This window comes from Paralichthys olivaceus, chromosome 3 (assembly GCF_024713975.1).
Source record: "Paralichthys olivaceus isolate ysfri-2021 chromosome 3, ASM2471397v2, whole genome shotgun sequence".
Lineage (NCBI taxonomy): Eukaryota > Metazoa > Chordata > Actinopteri > Pleuronectiformes > Paralichthyidae > Paralichthys > Paralichthys olivaceus.
Window position 1 is genome coordinate 43,277 of NC_091095.1, and position 16,148 is coordinate 59,424.

Consider the following 16,148-nt stretch of genomic DNA (forward strand, 5'->3'; position numbering starts at 1 on the left):
CGGAGGCATTAAGACTTGATGTTGTGAAATTTTACTGGTTAAACAGACGATGGGTGTCAGACGACTGACGACCAGCAGAGGCACAAAGAAGAAAGCTTGCTGCAGTGTCTGTCTCTGATGTCACACTTTAGGCCCCACCCTCTTCATCGATGACCCGGGCTCACGTCAGTGTTAGACTTCACCAGCCGTTGGGGCTGTTTATTTACATGTTTTGTTCTTAATTTACTGCGTGATTCAACATGTGCAATAACCGATCACAGGAAGGCTGAACATTAGAGACCAGATGTGACGAAGATTACCAACTGACACGGAGCACAGAGGGCGTGGTCTGTCACCACTATGCATTCACGTCACTTCAATTAGTTCTCTGGAGGCGGGGCCTAAGGTGTGACACAGTTGGCATCAAATTGCACAACCTATCATCTTGCTCTGCTGCTGACATTGATGAGACGTTCATAGTCCGGAGATTATTGATAAGGCATCGATTCTGACAGGAAGTCCTGATCCACCCTTCAAAACAAACGTCCTCTTCTAAAAGTCTTTTTCTTCTAAATAAAAGCAGGTGGAAACAAAAAGTAACACAGTTCAGAGTTTGTGCTTCAATCTGTCAGAACCAGAGCTAATGAACATACAATCAATGATCAATAACTGATCATCGGGTTAAGTATGTTGTCGCCTCTTTTCAGCTCCAAGTCCATTGGTTCATACTTAAGACGTGAAACTTAACGAACACTCGTCAAACACAGTTTCAAACAGGAATTTGAATTAAATCTTTGTAATTCAGATGATCAATTACTTCAATTGTTGATCGATTGTTTCGCCTGAAAGACGAAAAAAGCAACAAGAAAAGAATTCAACATCAAAACAACAGTTTCTCTGATTGGTTACACCGTCTCCATGGTGATAATTTAACAAACGGCTCGTCTCAGTTTCATGTATTGTTTCCATTGTAACTGAATCACGTCTGAACCAGATTCAGAAGTAAACTGATCAATGAGTCAGGAATTAGTTTACATTAAAAAGGTCAGATAATCAATCAATCATGACAAACGGAGGCACAGTGTCCGACAGGTGAGTTGACGTCAGACGACCTGAGGATCCTCAGGTCATAGACGACGTCTGATGAGGTCGACAGTCTGTTCCTGAACTCTGTGAGGGGGGGCAGTCTGTCTGAGGGGGCCCCGCCTCTGTCCCTCTTATTGGATGGCTTGGTGGAGATTCAACTCCGCCTCCTGCGGTGGTTTTAATTTCTACTGAGACGTTTGGATCCTCTCCCCCTTCACCCCCTCCTCCCATCCAAAACTCAGCCACCACACTGATCTCTCCAGCTGACCCGTGGCCTCCAGCTGACCCATGGCCTCCAGCTGACCCGTGGCGTCCAGCTGACCCGTGGCGTCCAGCTGCGGCTCCAGAAGTGACGGACTCGACAGAGACATTGTGGGCGGAGGAGGACAAAGCTTCGGAGATGATTGCAGCCGTGTGAGCGACCCAGTTTAGCTCTGACCTTACTTCCCCTACCCCACCACCTGCTGGAGAGGAAGGGGGGGGCGGCTGGAGGTCGGCCGGGGGCTGGGGGGGACTGGGGGGGTGGGGTTGTTCTGCTTCAGCAGGGGCGGGTCCTGCAGTGGCGGCATCGTTGTTGTTCAGGTTGTCTTGCAGAGCTGTCTGATTGGCCGCCTGAGCCGCCTGCTGGTTCTGAAGTAACATCTCCTGAATCCTGATCTGCTGAAGAATCGCAGGAAGCTCGTAGTGATGGAAGAAATAAATCATAGAGTGCTGAAGACGAGGAAGAAAGGAAAGTGGAAGGTTAGTGATGTTGTTTGACGTGATGTAAACATTACACATGGCAATATGTCTCCTTTACTGTTTTTAAACATACTCTGATGATCTAGTTCTACTGTCTGAGATTTGATGTGGTTCTCCTAACGATAATGTGGTTCTACAGTCTGAGGTTTGATGTGGTTCTCCTGAGGATGATCTGGTGTTTGATGACAATGGTGATAGTTCTGACCTGGATGAAGAGCCAGGACGTAACGAGGGCCAAGCTGCTGTACTGTCCGTTGAACCGGTAGTGGTAGGCATAGAACGCAAAGTGGTACAGATAGAAAAACCTGAGAACATAAACAAGAGAGGGTAAACATGGCAGTTAGCATTGGGAGGTCTGACAGCTATGCCTGTCTACAAACTAATTTCTCAATCTGTTCAAACAAAACTATGAGGAAACATGTCTTGGTGATAAACAATGCGACAGGCATGAGCTGTTGAATCAATTGCATGATAAAGCCATGAATGTTTCACTTATACAATTTCTGAGATATGTTCTCCTAGAAACCTTCATCTACTCATCCAGCAATAAACAGCAGAATAAAGTCGGAACAAAGCCAGGACGTGACAGGCCCATCACAATAATTTGCCTGTTACTGTCAGCTGACAAACATCAGTGTCCTGGCCCGATTACCAACAAAGCTGACAAAACAACAGCACCAGCAGCTTTCAACAACGCTTTCAGCCACAAGAGCATCAACCTGACTGCAGGAATATTCTGTTCCCAGAAAAACTCTGTGTACACAAGTTCACAATTCTAACCCTCCTCTTTGCACCGGCTGTCCAGGTTCTACTGGACTACCCTAACCCCACTGTCAGTCATGGTGGAGGGATTTCAAGGGAATCTTTCCAACGACATGGAAAGCAGCTATAGTGACACCCATTGTCAACCCATTGAACATCGGTTTATTGCCTGGCATCTCATAGATTGCTGGGAAATAGATATCAGAACAGTTCATTCTTCATCTTAACGACAGGCCCTTTGCTCTTCATCCTCTGCAGTTCGACTTAAGAGCAAAACACTCCACTTTTATATAAAACATCAAATCAACAATTAACATTTTTCTAGCCTAGCTTTCTGGGTTTAACTTTTCCCCCAATGCACTTAACTTAATACAATAATTGGTTATAGAAAGAGCTCAACACTCAGCTCTTATCAAATCTCTCCCTGGTGTCCCACTTTGCTCTGGTGTTAATGTCCAGATGTATGTGTATGACATGGTTGTCTATGTGCAAAAGTAAAGATGAAGTTGCATCAAAATTGTCTGCATAACTAGCTCAATTTGTATGTGTTCAGCTGCAACATGACACTTCAACACTAGATGTCACTAAATTCTACACACTGTATCTTTAAGAATTATAGAGAAAGCAACAGTTCCCACAATGAGCAGCACTTTGGCGAGAAAGAATAAACTCCCTCATTAACTGCAAGAAACATCTAAAACCCTCTAGACATCACAGTCTCTGGAAAAAATATAAAGATCATGTCTCAGTTCAAATATCTTGGCATCACTGTAAAAACAGAGGTCAGATTCAATCTGGCAAATTTTAAATACATAAGGAAATCCATGTCCACGAATTCAGCCCAAATGTTCACGGATGCAATGATCCTCACACACATCACATGCTGTCGGAAAAGTTGGAGACACATCAATAAAACTACAATGAAGCCAACAGAATCCCCCTACAAACAAACAATGAAAACTCTAGACATGAAACCCCCCATCACTGCAATATTCCAAAAAGACACAATTTACTAATCTGGGAAAACATGATCCAATTGAGTAGATGTCTTGTTTTCAAGGTATTTAAAAATCTGGCTCATCCACCACTTCGTACCTATATAATGTTAAAAACAAGCCAAACTACTAGAGCAACAACTAGAGCTGATTAACTGACACAATCAGCTTCTCTGTCAGAGTCTCACAGGTTTGGAACAACTTAACGCAACACATAAGAAACTTCGCCAACTACCATCTTCTCCTCCACATTAAAAGCCTGGTTTACTAGAAATCAAAAGTGTGAACATGAAATGTTTTTTGTATCACACTGGCATCTGATCGTAGTGGTGGACCATGATCAAGGTGTTAGCTGATGGTGGCTCCTGATGGCGGCAGTGGATCATGACGATGGATTGTGGACTATGATGGCATCCAATCGTCTATCCTGATCGTGGTGGCAGCTGATCGTGGACTAGGACTACAGCAAGACTACTTGATAAACAATATGTCTCCTCAGATACTCGAGCATTACTGACAATAATTCCTCAATTAATTTAACTTCCATCGAGCTACAGACTGTTTTATTCTAACCAATGCTGTAAATGCTCTTATTTTCTGATGTTCTCAGTTATACGTGGCATCCTATTGCACTTGTGTCCATCCTGAGAGACGGATCCTCACATGTGTCTCTCTGAGGTTTGTATGTTCTTTTTCCCAGTTAAAAGTTTTTTTTGTAGTTTTTCCTGACTCTTGTTGAGAGTTAAGAACAGAGGACGTCACACCTTGTTAAAGCCTATGAGACAAGTGATTTGAAAATATGGGCTATACAGATAAAATGTGATTTGATTTGTGTTATCTGTCTTGGTGTTACATGTCTTTCTTGCGTTGGCAGCTGCTCTGCTTGTGTCTTAGTGTTCACTCTTCACCAGACCTTATATTAATATTGTGTTGTCTTGCTATTTGTTAATTGTTGGCCTGTTGTTCCTTCTGAGTATTTTAACAGCTCTTGCTTTTATGTAAGTCAGGCGCTTTTATGTCTCTATATTTTTCATTGCTTTTATAGTTATCTGTATTTTAATGCTTTTATTCTTAATGTCTGCACTTTGATCACCTGCCCAGGGACTACAGAGGAAAATTTGCCTCTGTGACTAACTCTGGCATATATTTAGAAATGTTATTAATATGCACTGTCCCTGTCAAATAAAGTAATGGAATCTGAGAACATGAGAACATGAACAGAAGAACATGAGAACATGAACAGAAGAACATGAGAACATGAGAACATGAGAACATGAACAGAAGAACATGAGAACATGAGAACATGAGAACATGAGAACATGAACAGAAGAACATGAGAACATGAGAACATGAGCAGAAGAACATGAGAACATCAGGATTATCCTGCAAAGAGAATTGCGAGGCGATCACAGTGATCAATCGTTTATATAGATCAAAAAGCTTGGGACAGAATTATTCATTTACAAATATGATGATGATAATTTATTTTGTTGGGATTTATCGAATAACGAGAAGTGACTGTACTGTACTAGTTTGTGTCTTCAAGGGGTTTTCCCGGCACATTACAGGTTTATCAAAGGTTTAAAGGGATGTTTCATCGTGCGTGGTCATTTGTTTAAAAGGAGACAATGGCTTTAGCCGGCATTGGTCATTTGACTCACCTCAGCCAGTGACGTTTGCTGGTGTTGGTGTGGCAGCAGATGGCGTCATACTGGTCAGCCAACCAAACAATGAGGATGATGTAGAAGGCCGTGGTCGTATCATTGAAGAATTCTGACATGATGGCCTCCATACCTGACCAAAGGAAGTGACATCCCATCAACAAAGGTGCAAGAATTTAGGTATGAAAACATCTGATGCAAAAAATCAGGGTTAAGCCCCCTCTAGGTAATAAGGTAAAGTATCTATCCCCCAAATAAATATTTCATTTCACAGGATAAAGCTAATTAAAGGATCAAAATATTGAAGTATGTGTGGTTTTCCTCTACTAACACTCCCAGTACATCAGTATCAGTTAGTGAAGTAGATGCAGTCTGTGGTACTGTGAGTACTTTGCTCCTACGGGTCAGGTTGGTTCTGTTGGGCTCCAGCAGCTGACAAAGGTTTATCCTCTGAGGATAATCTAGATCTTTCAGAAACTCATCAGAGGATTTCTAAGGATCTTGTGGGTCTCAGAAGACCTTGGTCCTCCTCAAAGACTCCAACAATCCACACCAGCTCCTCAGTGTGCGGAGCTTTATACAGTTTGATCTCTTATCTCCAACTTAACCTGGAGCAGGTCAGCTGCTCAGCATAAGTTACCATGGTGATTTACCCCAATAACAAGGGAACAAGCTTCCTAGTACTGGAAACCCTGAACTAACCTAGAGGCTACAACGATATGTGCAAATCCGGCTTCGTAGTACAGGGCCCTGGTATGACCCAGACGCAGAACGCAGACTCTGACCAAGTACTCAGACGGATATTGAGTCACTTTCTCATTGTGTGCACTGTTGGTTTCTCTATATTTTTATGGTCTGGACTTCACTATATAAAATGTCTTGAGATAATGTTTGTTATGATTTTGCGCTATACAAATCAAATGTAACTGAACTGATTACAGGTGAACTTACCGACGAGGGCCAGGATGACCGTGAGCAGAGGAGCTGCAGGAAAAGCGATGGTCATGTTCATCTCCAACATCTGAAGCAGATCCACTGACAGGGACACACAGAATTCAGATCAAGACAAAACCCTGATGCTGAGAGGGCTGGTTTAAAAAGATCTCAGTGCACTTGTAAACCCCTGAGACCAGAAAACCTGGACCGGCTTAAACTGGACTGGACTACATTAAACTGGATCATATTAAACTGGACCGGACTACATTAAACTGAACTGGATTATAGTAAAGTGGACTGGATTATATAAATGTGGACTGGACTATATTAGTGTGGATGGGACATCTCACAACAAACTGACCGATGAAGACGAAGATCTGGTGATGAGAGTATCTGAGCAGCATGGACACGGACAGAGTCTGAGAACCACAAGACATCAAATAAATAAAACATCCATTAATATAATAATATTAATAATACAGTAAAGTCAGATTTGACATTGTGTGTTCTGTTTTTAAAATCTGACATATACTGACTGACCAGCTTCCTTCTGACTTGTTTACTTACGAATATGACCATGATGACAAAGGCGGCCAGGTAGGAGGTTCTGGCCATCCACATGCTGACAAAGCGATAATGTTCTCCAGACACCACGTTCCTCAGGAACCCTGCAGAAAACTCAGGTTCTATAGTCACACATTTAAAATCAAAAAACGTTTCCAGTTTCTGCATGACGAAAACAGTAATCTTTAGACGTATCTATTTATTGAGGCTGATATTATGAATTAATTTATGATCATGTTCCTGCTCTCTCTCAGTGTCTCTCTACCTTTGTTCTCCTCATTTTCAGCGAGCGCCTTCACGCTGGACATCAGGATGTCGTCGTATCCCAAAAACTCATCCAGCAGGAAACGACTGAATCCGTCTCCAAAACACTCGTCCTTCATGGGATCTGAACAGAGACAAGTGTCAGTCTAAGACAGTGCATGACACTGCTGGTGTTCAGGTGTGTGTCACAGGTCTGTATTTCAGGTAAGTATCAGGTGTGTTACCCAATGTGACGACCATGACAGGGATGTTGAGTCTTTGTCTTGTGCTCTGAGACAAACGCAGGAAACCGTACTCCAGAGAATATTCCACAATGTATTCCTCCTGAGGCCAAACTGAAACACAACAACAAATCTCAGGTCAGAGGACGTAACCTGGTTGACACTGGTGACAATGAAGGTCAAGATGATGAAGATGATGAAGACGAAGAGGCATCATTAAGGAAAGATTTGTTTTAATGTTGCATTTCAGTTGATTTAATATTTGATGTGAGGTTACAGAATAAATGGGACTGATTAACAGTCACTGTAACAAAGCTCAATCAATCAATCAATTACTAAATTTATCTAATATAATTTATTTTGTTTCATTTTAACAACTGCTGCCCCCTGCTGGTGTGAACTACAAGTTCAGCTGTTTACAAAAGAGGAAAAGGAGGTAATGGTGGAAGAGGAGGAGGAAGAAAAAGAGGAGGTGATGAAGGAAGAGGAGGAACAAGAGGAAAAGGAAGAAGAGGAAGGTGTGTAAAAGGCTGTCAATCAGCAGCAAGTTTCGAGAGTACACAGAGAGAGTTCACTGGAACGTGCAGTCACAAGGGGAGAGCAGCGAGTGGAGTACCAGTGATATGTGACGGAGGATAACGAGAAGCGTGTGGAGATTGACAGCTGTCTGTCAGCCAGACACTGCTGTCTTTCCTTGAGACCTGTGAGCTGTGTACTTTGTGTTATCAGTAAACTACATGTGTATATATGTATGTGCTTATCCTACAATTTGTGTACAGTGTGCCCTTTAGGTTATATAGTGGCACTGTGTTCAATCACTCAAATAGTTATTATCATCATTTATCTTTGCAGAAGCACCCACACACACATCCTACGACACATCATACTATGACACGTTTTCAAGAGAGAGAAGTCATCCGAGTCCGTGTTTTAACAGACAAACCTAAGGCGAAGCTGGAAACAGAATCAGCTAAACAGAGGAAGTTTCCAACATACAGTCCTTACATCCAATCCTCACCAACAAGAAGGAAGAGGAGACGTTTACCTAGTCTGGTCTTCATCTCCAGCTCAGACAGTGAGTTCTTCAGCAACTTCATACCTTTAGTGTTCTGACTGAACGAAACATCCTGACTGTCGTTCACTCCTCCTCTTCCTCCTCCAACCACAGACGGCTTCAGACGAGGTTCTATGTCGAGCTCAAACTGCAGCAGAAAGCAGAGACAACAGAAAAGATCAGAGAACATCGTACAGAGAGAACAGAACATAGAAAAGAACAGAGAATAAAACAAACAACCAGAGAACATAGGACAGAGACAATGGAGAACAGAACAAAATAGAGATCAGAAGGAGGTGAGAACGGCAAGTGGTAATCTGCTCCTCTCTTCAGTGAATAACACTGCAGCGCCAACTGCTGGTGATTAGAGTAAGTCACTGCTGTTGACCAATGTTTAACAGGTATTCAATGAAAAAAAAAAACTATCACTTTAAATATTCATTTGGAATGAGGGGAAGATAGTTTACACAAGCCCTGGGTCATTATTATGTCATTCGCACACGTTATTATGTCATGGTCATATAATATATTTTAACTTAAATGTCACCAAGTGGCGCCGTAACTTACACATTCACACAATCAGAGATGTTTTACCAGCTGTAAGTGTTTCTTTTATTCTGGATCATGTGCTTGCTCTCCTCATATTTTCTAATAGAACAGTTTGATCCTCATTGTGAAATATGAGGCTCTGCTGTCAGTCAAACTGTCCATGTCTGTGATTGGTCATACACAGTTATCCCTGCCCCTTTCATGTGCAAGCACTCCTATCTAGAGGAAAACCTGGGTTAACTTAATCAGTTGATCTCCAGCTTCACGTGACCACTTAGCGATTGCGATTGATGGGTAAAGCTCATCTAGATAATGAAAAGGTATCCTGGGTATGTTGAACCCGCTTCACAGTACAGGCCCCAGATGTTTAACAGATGTTTACTGATGTTAATCAGATCGTCCCTCTCTATACACATCTGACACCTGAACCAGAGCAAGAAGGTTCTGGTTCTGAACTACTCTTCTTTTCATGTTCAGGGGCATGGAGGATTCATTATTAAGTATACAGTGCTGACGACCTGGACCTGAGAATCACCTGCACCGAACTGTTGTCAAACATGTCAAGAGTCATCTCCTCCTCCTCCTCGTCTTCCTCCTGCAGTGCTGCGAGACTGAGCCCCACCCCTCCTTCCTCCTCAGTCTCTATAACCTCCTGGAGGCCACTGGAGTCGTAGAACTGCAGGAAGACAGGGGCCCGGCTGGAATTCCTCTGGATCTCCACCCGCAGGATCCCATCTCGAGGCCAGCGCTCCCTCACCGCCTCCAGACAGTTGATGGGCGAGCGAGAGAAGGCGATGTGGATGTAGGCGAGGATAAAGAGGACGAATAGTGCCTTAGGGGGAGGAGGAAGAGGAAGAAGAGGGAGGAGGGATGGATGGAAAAGATAGTTACATAGGATGGTGTCAGTTTGTCCTCCAGCTCCACTGTGAGGAACCTTGAGTTATGGTTGACCAGGACATTTGACCAACATATAAAACAAGTCTCTAGGACAGCTTTCTTCCACCTGCTCCTCACATTTAAACATTAACAATCAAACCCTTCATATGTCAAAGAGCTGATAACACCTCATTATCCAGATAGATCAGTTCACTACCAAAACACAGGTTCTCCTGTGGTTCTAGAGTCTGTAAGAGGAGAACAGGAGGTAGAACCTTCAGCTACCAGGCTCCTCTCCTGTGGAACCAGCTCCCACTCTGGGTTCCAGAGTCAGACACCATCTCTACATTTAAAGTTAAATTAAAATGTTCCTCTATGATAAAGTCTATAGTTCTGGATCACGTCCTGAACCATCACTTAGTTATGCTGCTATAGGTCTAGACTGCTGGGGGAACTCCCATCATGCACTGAGCACTACTCCACTTCTCTCTGTCCCCCCACACTCATTTATTTATTTTAATACATGTCAATGACTATTTCACTTTTTCCTCCCATAGTCCCTCTCTCTCTCTCTTTTTCTCTCATTTCAGATATCTCTGACTCCAGAACTTCAGGACAACAACAACTATTATTATTATTATTATTATTAATAACAACTCTTCAGTGGTTAATTATTATATGAATTGTTACTGTTATCAATAATAATCAATAACTTCTTTACACTGTATTGTTTACATTTTAACTAGTCAGATTTGATACCCGATGGTGCTCAAGTGTTCCCGATCTCTCTCACATCTCTCTCTCCCCCTCCCCACTATCTCTCTCTCTTCTCTCCCCTCTTTTCCACCTATCTCTCCTCTCCTTTTTTCTTTGCTCACCCCAACCAGTGGAGGCAGATGACCACTCACACTGAGTCTGGTTCTCGAGGTTTCTCTCTTTTAACAATGTTTTTCCTCCACAGTCTCAAAGTGCTGATCATTGTTGAAATGTTGGTTTCTCTACATTAATAAGATTTTAAGGTCTTGACCTTCTATGTAAAGTTCCTTGAGTGTGCTATACAAATAAAATTGAATTGATGTTTGTACATGTATAACCCTATCTTTCAGTTGAAGTCCCTCAAAGCAGCAGTCTGTATGGTGTTTGCTGAGAAAAGTCTGAAGTTGTGACTGTTAATCTGATTGAGCGAGAGATTTTAAATCCGTCAGTTTAAACACATGACCACTGAGCTGCTGCTGCTGTTGTTGTTGTTGTGCAGGTTCACTGAGTTCACTCAACTATGTTCTCCAGGACAGACCCACCACTCCTAACTATTTTTATCATGAATATTTTAGAGAACTGAACAGCGTATGGAGGTTTGTTCTGATCTGAAATTCTGCGAAACCCCAATGGGGTGACACGCCCCTGCAGCAGGCCGGGTTCAACCTGCAGCCCTTTGCTCATCCCCCACTCGCACTCTGCAACCCCTTCACCGCTAGCTCTCTGTCCCCCTAGAATATACATTGAAAAAAAATGTTAAAGTCTGCTCACGGAGTCGATAATCTTAAAACATTACTGTTGCAATGGTTACACCTTGAAGGGTTTTCCAGCCTCTAGATTGGGGACTTGTGTGAACTGATCTGGTTTTAGTTTGAAAACTGGTTTTGTGTTTTAGTCTGAACAGAAACTGAGACTTTAGTAAACGATGACGCAGACGTTCTCTTCCTGATCGGTTCATTTCAGTCACATGACTCGACTACCAGCGGTGAAATCGCGAACACTTCCTGTCAGTAACAGTTCCACCTTGTTGTCGCTCCAAGATAAGAAATCTGTGCTCTGACTTTTCACCATCACTGTTCTTCCACCTTCATCACAAACTTATGACATCATCATCATTGACGGACACTTAGAAAAAACAAAAGAAAACTTTTTCTCACCTTGAGCAGGACGAAGAACTCAAAGACTCTCCTGAAGGATGGAGGGAAGAGTCTGGCGTAGGTGACCGCCATCTTGAAGAAGAGGGCATGGAAGAGGCGGTCTCGGACATTGATGAGGGGGTTCTGGTTGACGTTGGGGTTTCGGATCCTGTTGGGTCCCATGTTGTTGTTGTTGTTTACAGGGACGTTGTTGTTGGCCTGGTTCTCAGACATGACGACTCTGACCTGGATTACTCTGCTCACACTGATTGAACTCACAGCTCTGGCTGATTCTAGGTCAGCATATCTGCCGTCAGGAGTCCTGGAGTGAGGGTCCAACTCTGACCTCAGATCAGATGACGCTATGAACGTCCACAGCTGATCAGTCTGATCGATGTGATTGATCTGAGCATGAGAACGGCACTGGGACCTGAAACAGCAGTCACTGTGTTTACACCTGATTACAGAGTTTATACCTGCTTATAGTTCACTTTAGAACATCAGTTTATTCTGCTGTTCACAATAAAGCAGTTATATAGCTATACATCAGTTAGTTCTCCTGTAAAAAATTATCACTATAAAATAGTATTCTACAGATTCACTAATGCAGCTATGTTATTGTCTTCATTGATTATTTTGATCATTGATCTTCTTGGTGAGGTAACATGGATTAAAGAGACAGGACATGAGGACATGTCTAGTTTTCAGTGACTAAGAAAAGATTCAATTTAATAAAAAATAATGCAAATATGAGCGAAGATTCTCAGTCATCAGCTCAAATATCTTCCGGGGGTAAAACAACCTGACAACAATCACCTGACTCACACAAACACTGTGGTTCTGGTTTGAGTCTGGACTTTTAATGTTGATCAGCAGAGGAGAAGCTGTTGGTTCTGATGGTTCCAGACTGGAGGACTGAAGCAGACTAAAGTAGACTAAAGTAGACTAAAGTAGACTGAAGTACACTGAGGTGGACTGAAGCAGACTAAAGTAGACTAAAGTAGACTAAAGTAGACTGAAGTACACTGAGGTGGACTGAAGCAGACTAAAGTAGACTAAAGTAGACTGAGGTGGACTGAAGCAGACTAAAGTTCACTGAGGTGGACTGAAGCAGACTAAAGTAGACTAAAGTAGACTGAAGTACACTGAGGTGGACTGAAGCAGACTAAAGTAGACTAAAGTAGACTGAAGTACACTGAGGTGGACTGAAGCAGACTAAAGTAGACTGAGGTGGACTGAAGCAGACTAAAGTACACTGAGGTGGAGTGAAGCAGACTAAAGTACACTGAGGTGGTGCGAAGCAGACTAAAGTACACTGAGGTGGACTGAAGCAGACTAAAGTAGACTGAGGTGGATTGAAGCAGACTAAAGTACACTGAGGTGGACTGAAGCAGACTAAAGTAGACTGAGGTGAATTGAAGCAGACTAAAGTACACTCAGGTGGATTGAAGCAGACTAAAGTACACTGAGGTGGAATGAAGCAGACTAAAGTACACTGAGGTGGAGCGAAGCAGACTAAAGTACACTGGGATGGACTGAAGCAGACTAAAGTAGACTGAGGTGGACTGAAGCAGACTAAAGTACACTGGGATGGACTGAAGCAGACTAAAACAGACTGATGAAGACTGAAGCGGACTGAGGTGGACTGAAGCAGACTAAAGCAGACTGAGGCAGACTGAGGTAAACTAAAGCAGACTGAGGCAGACTGAAGCAGACTGAGGTGGACTGAAGCGGACTGAGGTAAACTAAAGCAGACTAAAGCAGACTGAGGCAGACTGAGGTGGACTGAAGCAGACTAAAGTACACTGAGGCGGACTGAGGTAAACTAAAGCAGACTGAGGTGGACTGAGGCAGACTGAGGTAAACTAAAGCAGACTGAGGCAGACTGAGGTGGACTGAAGCAGACTAAAGTACACTGAGGCGGACTGAGGTAAACTAAAGCAGACTGAGGTGGACTGAGGCAGACTGAGGCAGACTGAGGTAAACTAAAGCAGACTGAGGTGGACTGCAGCAGAATGAGTCAGACTGAGGTAAACTAAAGCAGACTAAAGCAGACTGCAGCAGAATGAGTCAGACTGAGGTGGACTGAAGCAGACTAAAGTACACTGAGGCAGACTGAGGTAAACTAAAGCAGACTGAGGCAGACTGCAGCAGAATGAGTCAGACTGAGGTGGACTGAAGCAGACTAAAGTACACTGAGGTGGAGCGAAGCAGACTAAAGTACACTGGGATGGACTGAAGCAGACTAAAGTAGACTGAGGTGGACTGAAGCAGACTAAAACAGACTGATGAAGACTGAAGCGGACTGAGGTGGACTGAAGCAGACTAAAGCAGACTGAAGGGGACTAAAGCAGACTGAAGGGGACCCAGGCCCCCCCAGGTTCTCTCGGGGCCTGGTATCTGTTCTGGTTCAACAGATAAACATCCTGCAGCAAACACATCTCACCAAACAACACCAAATCACTTTAGATTCACATTAGCATGACCGCAGTGTCAGTTAGCATTTAGCTGACTCACCTGTTACTGGCTCCGCAGGTGAGGGAACATGTTAACGTCTCGTCCTCGATGTTTTCATCACAACAAACTGACTGAAGCGCACTTCAAGCTGTTAGCACTGTTAGCACTGTTAGCACCGGGGACACGACTTACGGCTAACAGCTAGCAGGTCCCGGACATGACCGAACGCATTGATCGAACTCCGAGTCAGAAAAAAGCGACAGAGAATCTGCTGCAGGTCAGAGACGAACTGTCACAGCTAACTGAAGCTAGCAGAAGCAAGCTAAAGCTAACTGAAGCTAACGGCCACTGAAAGGAGACGGAACCACAACTACGCCGGAAATACGGGTCTTTCGAAGAAACGGTGTTCTGTGGATTCTGTCCGCCAGGTGCTGTTCTCCGTCTCAACTCAAAGGTTAACAAACTCCTCAACATCATAATTAAAATACACGTTTATGATGTATGCGATTGAATAATTAATAACATTCATGGTGGTAAATACGATTAAATCATCAGTGTCTAATAAATCCAGAGATCATTTTACTCCACGTGCAACTCAACACGTTCAGTTTTATTTTGACATTCGGACATTTTTTGACACATCCTGCTTCCTCTACAACAGGAAGTAAGACGACAAATGTGAGTCTCTGAGTGTGTCATGTTCTGCAGCACAGACACCTTCTTGACCACAGACTGTATATAAACCACAGACTGTCTATAAACTACAGACTGTCTATAAACTACAGACTGTATATAAACCACAGACTGTATATAAACCACAGACTGTCTATAAACTACAGACTCTATATAAACCACAGACTGTATATAAACCACAGACTGTATATAAACCACAGACTGTCTATAAACCACAGACTGTATATAAACCACAGACTGTATATAAACTACAGACTGTATATAAACCACAGACTGTATATAAACTACAGACTGTATATAAACTATAGCCTGTATATAAACCACAGACTGTATATAAACCACAGATTGTATATAAACTACAGACTGTATATAAACCACAGACTGTATATAAACTACAGACTGTCTATAAACTACAGACTGTCTATAAACTACAGACTGTCTATAAACCACAGACTGTCTATAAACTACAGACTGTATATAAACCACAGACTGTATATAAACTACAGACTGTATATAAACTATAGCCTGTATATAAACCACAGACTGTATATAAACCACAGATTGTATATAAACTACAGACTGTATATAAACCACAGACTGTATATAAACTACAGACTGTCTATAAACTACAGACTGTCTATAAACTACAGACTGTATATAAACTATAGCCTGTATATAAACCACAGACTGTATATAAACCACAGATTGTATATAAACTACAGACTGTATATAAACCACAGACTGTATATAAACTACAGACTGTCTATAAACCACAGACTGTCTATAAACCACAGACTGTATATAAACCACAGACTGTATATAAACTACAGACTGTCTATAAACCACAGACTGTATATAAACCACAGACTGTAAATAAACCACAGACTGTATATAAACTATAGACTGTCTATAAACCACAGCCTGTATATAAACCACAGACTGTCTATAAACCACAGACTGTATATAAACCACAGACTGTAAATAAACCACAGACTGTATATAAACTACAGACTGTATATAAAACACAGACTGTCTATAAACTACAGACTATATATAAACCACAGACTGTCTATAAACCACAGACTGTATATATACCACAGACTGTCTATAAACTACAGACTGTATATAAACTATAGCCTGTATATAAACTACAGCCTGTATATAAACCACAGACTGTATATAAACCACAGACTGTATATAAACTATAGCCTGTATATAAACTACAGACTGTATATAAACCACATACTGTATATTAACCACAGACTGTAAATAAACCACAGACTGTATATAAACTACAGACTGTCTATAATCCACAGACTGTATATAAACTATAGCCTGTATATAAACCACAGACTGTCTATAAACTATAGCCTGTATATAAACTACAGACTGTATATAAACTACAGACTGTCTATAAA

General features: G+C 42.3%; 1 protein-coding gene across 2 annotated transcripts; it reads right to left on the reverse strand.

Annotated features, from left to right (window-relative positions):
• Nucleotides 1–15: 15 nt before the first annotated feature.
• On the reverse strand, nt 16–14,570 carry tmem259 (transmembrane protein 259). Of its 2 annotated transcripts, XM_020107313.2 has the most exons (12): nt 14,098–14,569; nt 11,602–12,010; nt 9,348–9,644; nt 8,309–8,411; nt 7,213–7,323; nt 6,990–7,112; nt 6,728–6,828; nt 6,522–6,579; nt 6,176–6,259; nt 5,225–5,357; nt 2,012–2,111; nt 16–1,776 (listed from the first exon to the last, which is right to left on the reverse strand). In XM_020107313.2, the coding sequence occupies exons 2-12, from the start codon at nt 11,812–11,814 to the stop codon at nt 1,102–1,104; spliced, it is 1,998 nt and encodes a 665-aa protein (XP_019962872.2). In that variant the 5' UTR covers nt 11,815–12,010; nt 14,098–14,569; the 3' UTR covers nt 16–1,101. The 2 variants fall into 2 exon arrangements, with proteins under 2 accessions (XP_019962872.2, XP_019962874.1); XM_020107315.2 differs by lacking the exons at nt 16–1,776; nt 2,012–2,111 and having other exon boundaries at nt 5,221–5,357; nt 14,098–14,570.
• Between the last annotated feature and the right edge of the window lie 1,578 nt (nt 14,571–16,148).

Excerpts from the sequence above, each read along its gene's own strand:
- tmem259 (XM_020107313.2), bottom strand. The coding sequence starts at position 11,814 with ATGTCTGAGAACCAGGCCAACAACAACGTCCCTGTAAACAACAACAAC. Across the intron at positions 7,324-8,308 it reads GTTCAGTCAGAACACTAAAG|TTTGGCCTCAGGAGGAATAC; the intron begins GTATGAAGTTGC and ends GTTGTGTTTCAG. Across the intron at positions 6,260-6,521 it reads CCAGATCTTCGTCTTCATCG|TGGATCTGCTTCAGATGTTG; the intron begins GTCAGTTTGTTG and ends TGTCCCTGTCAG.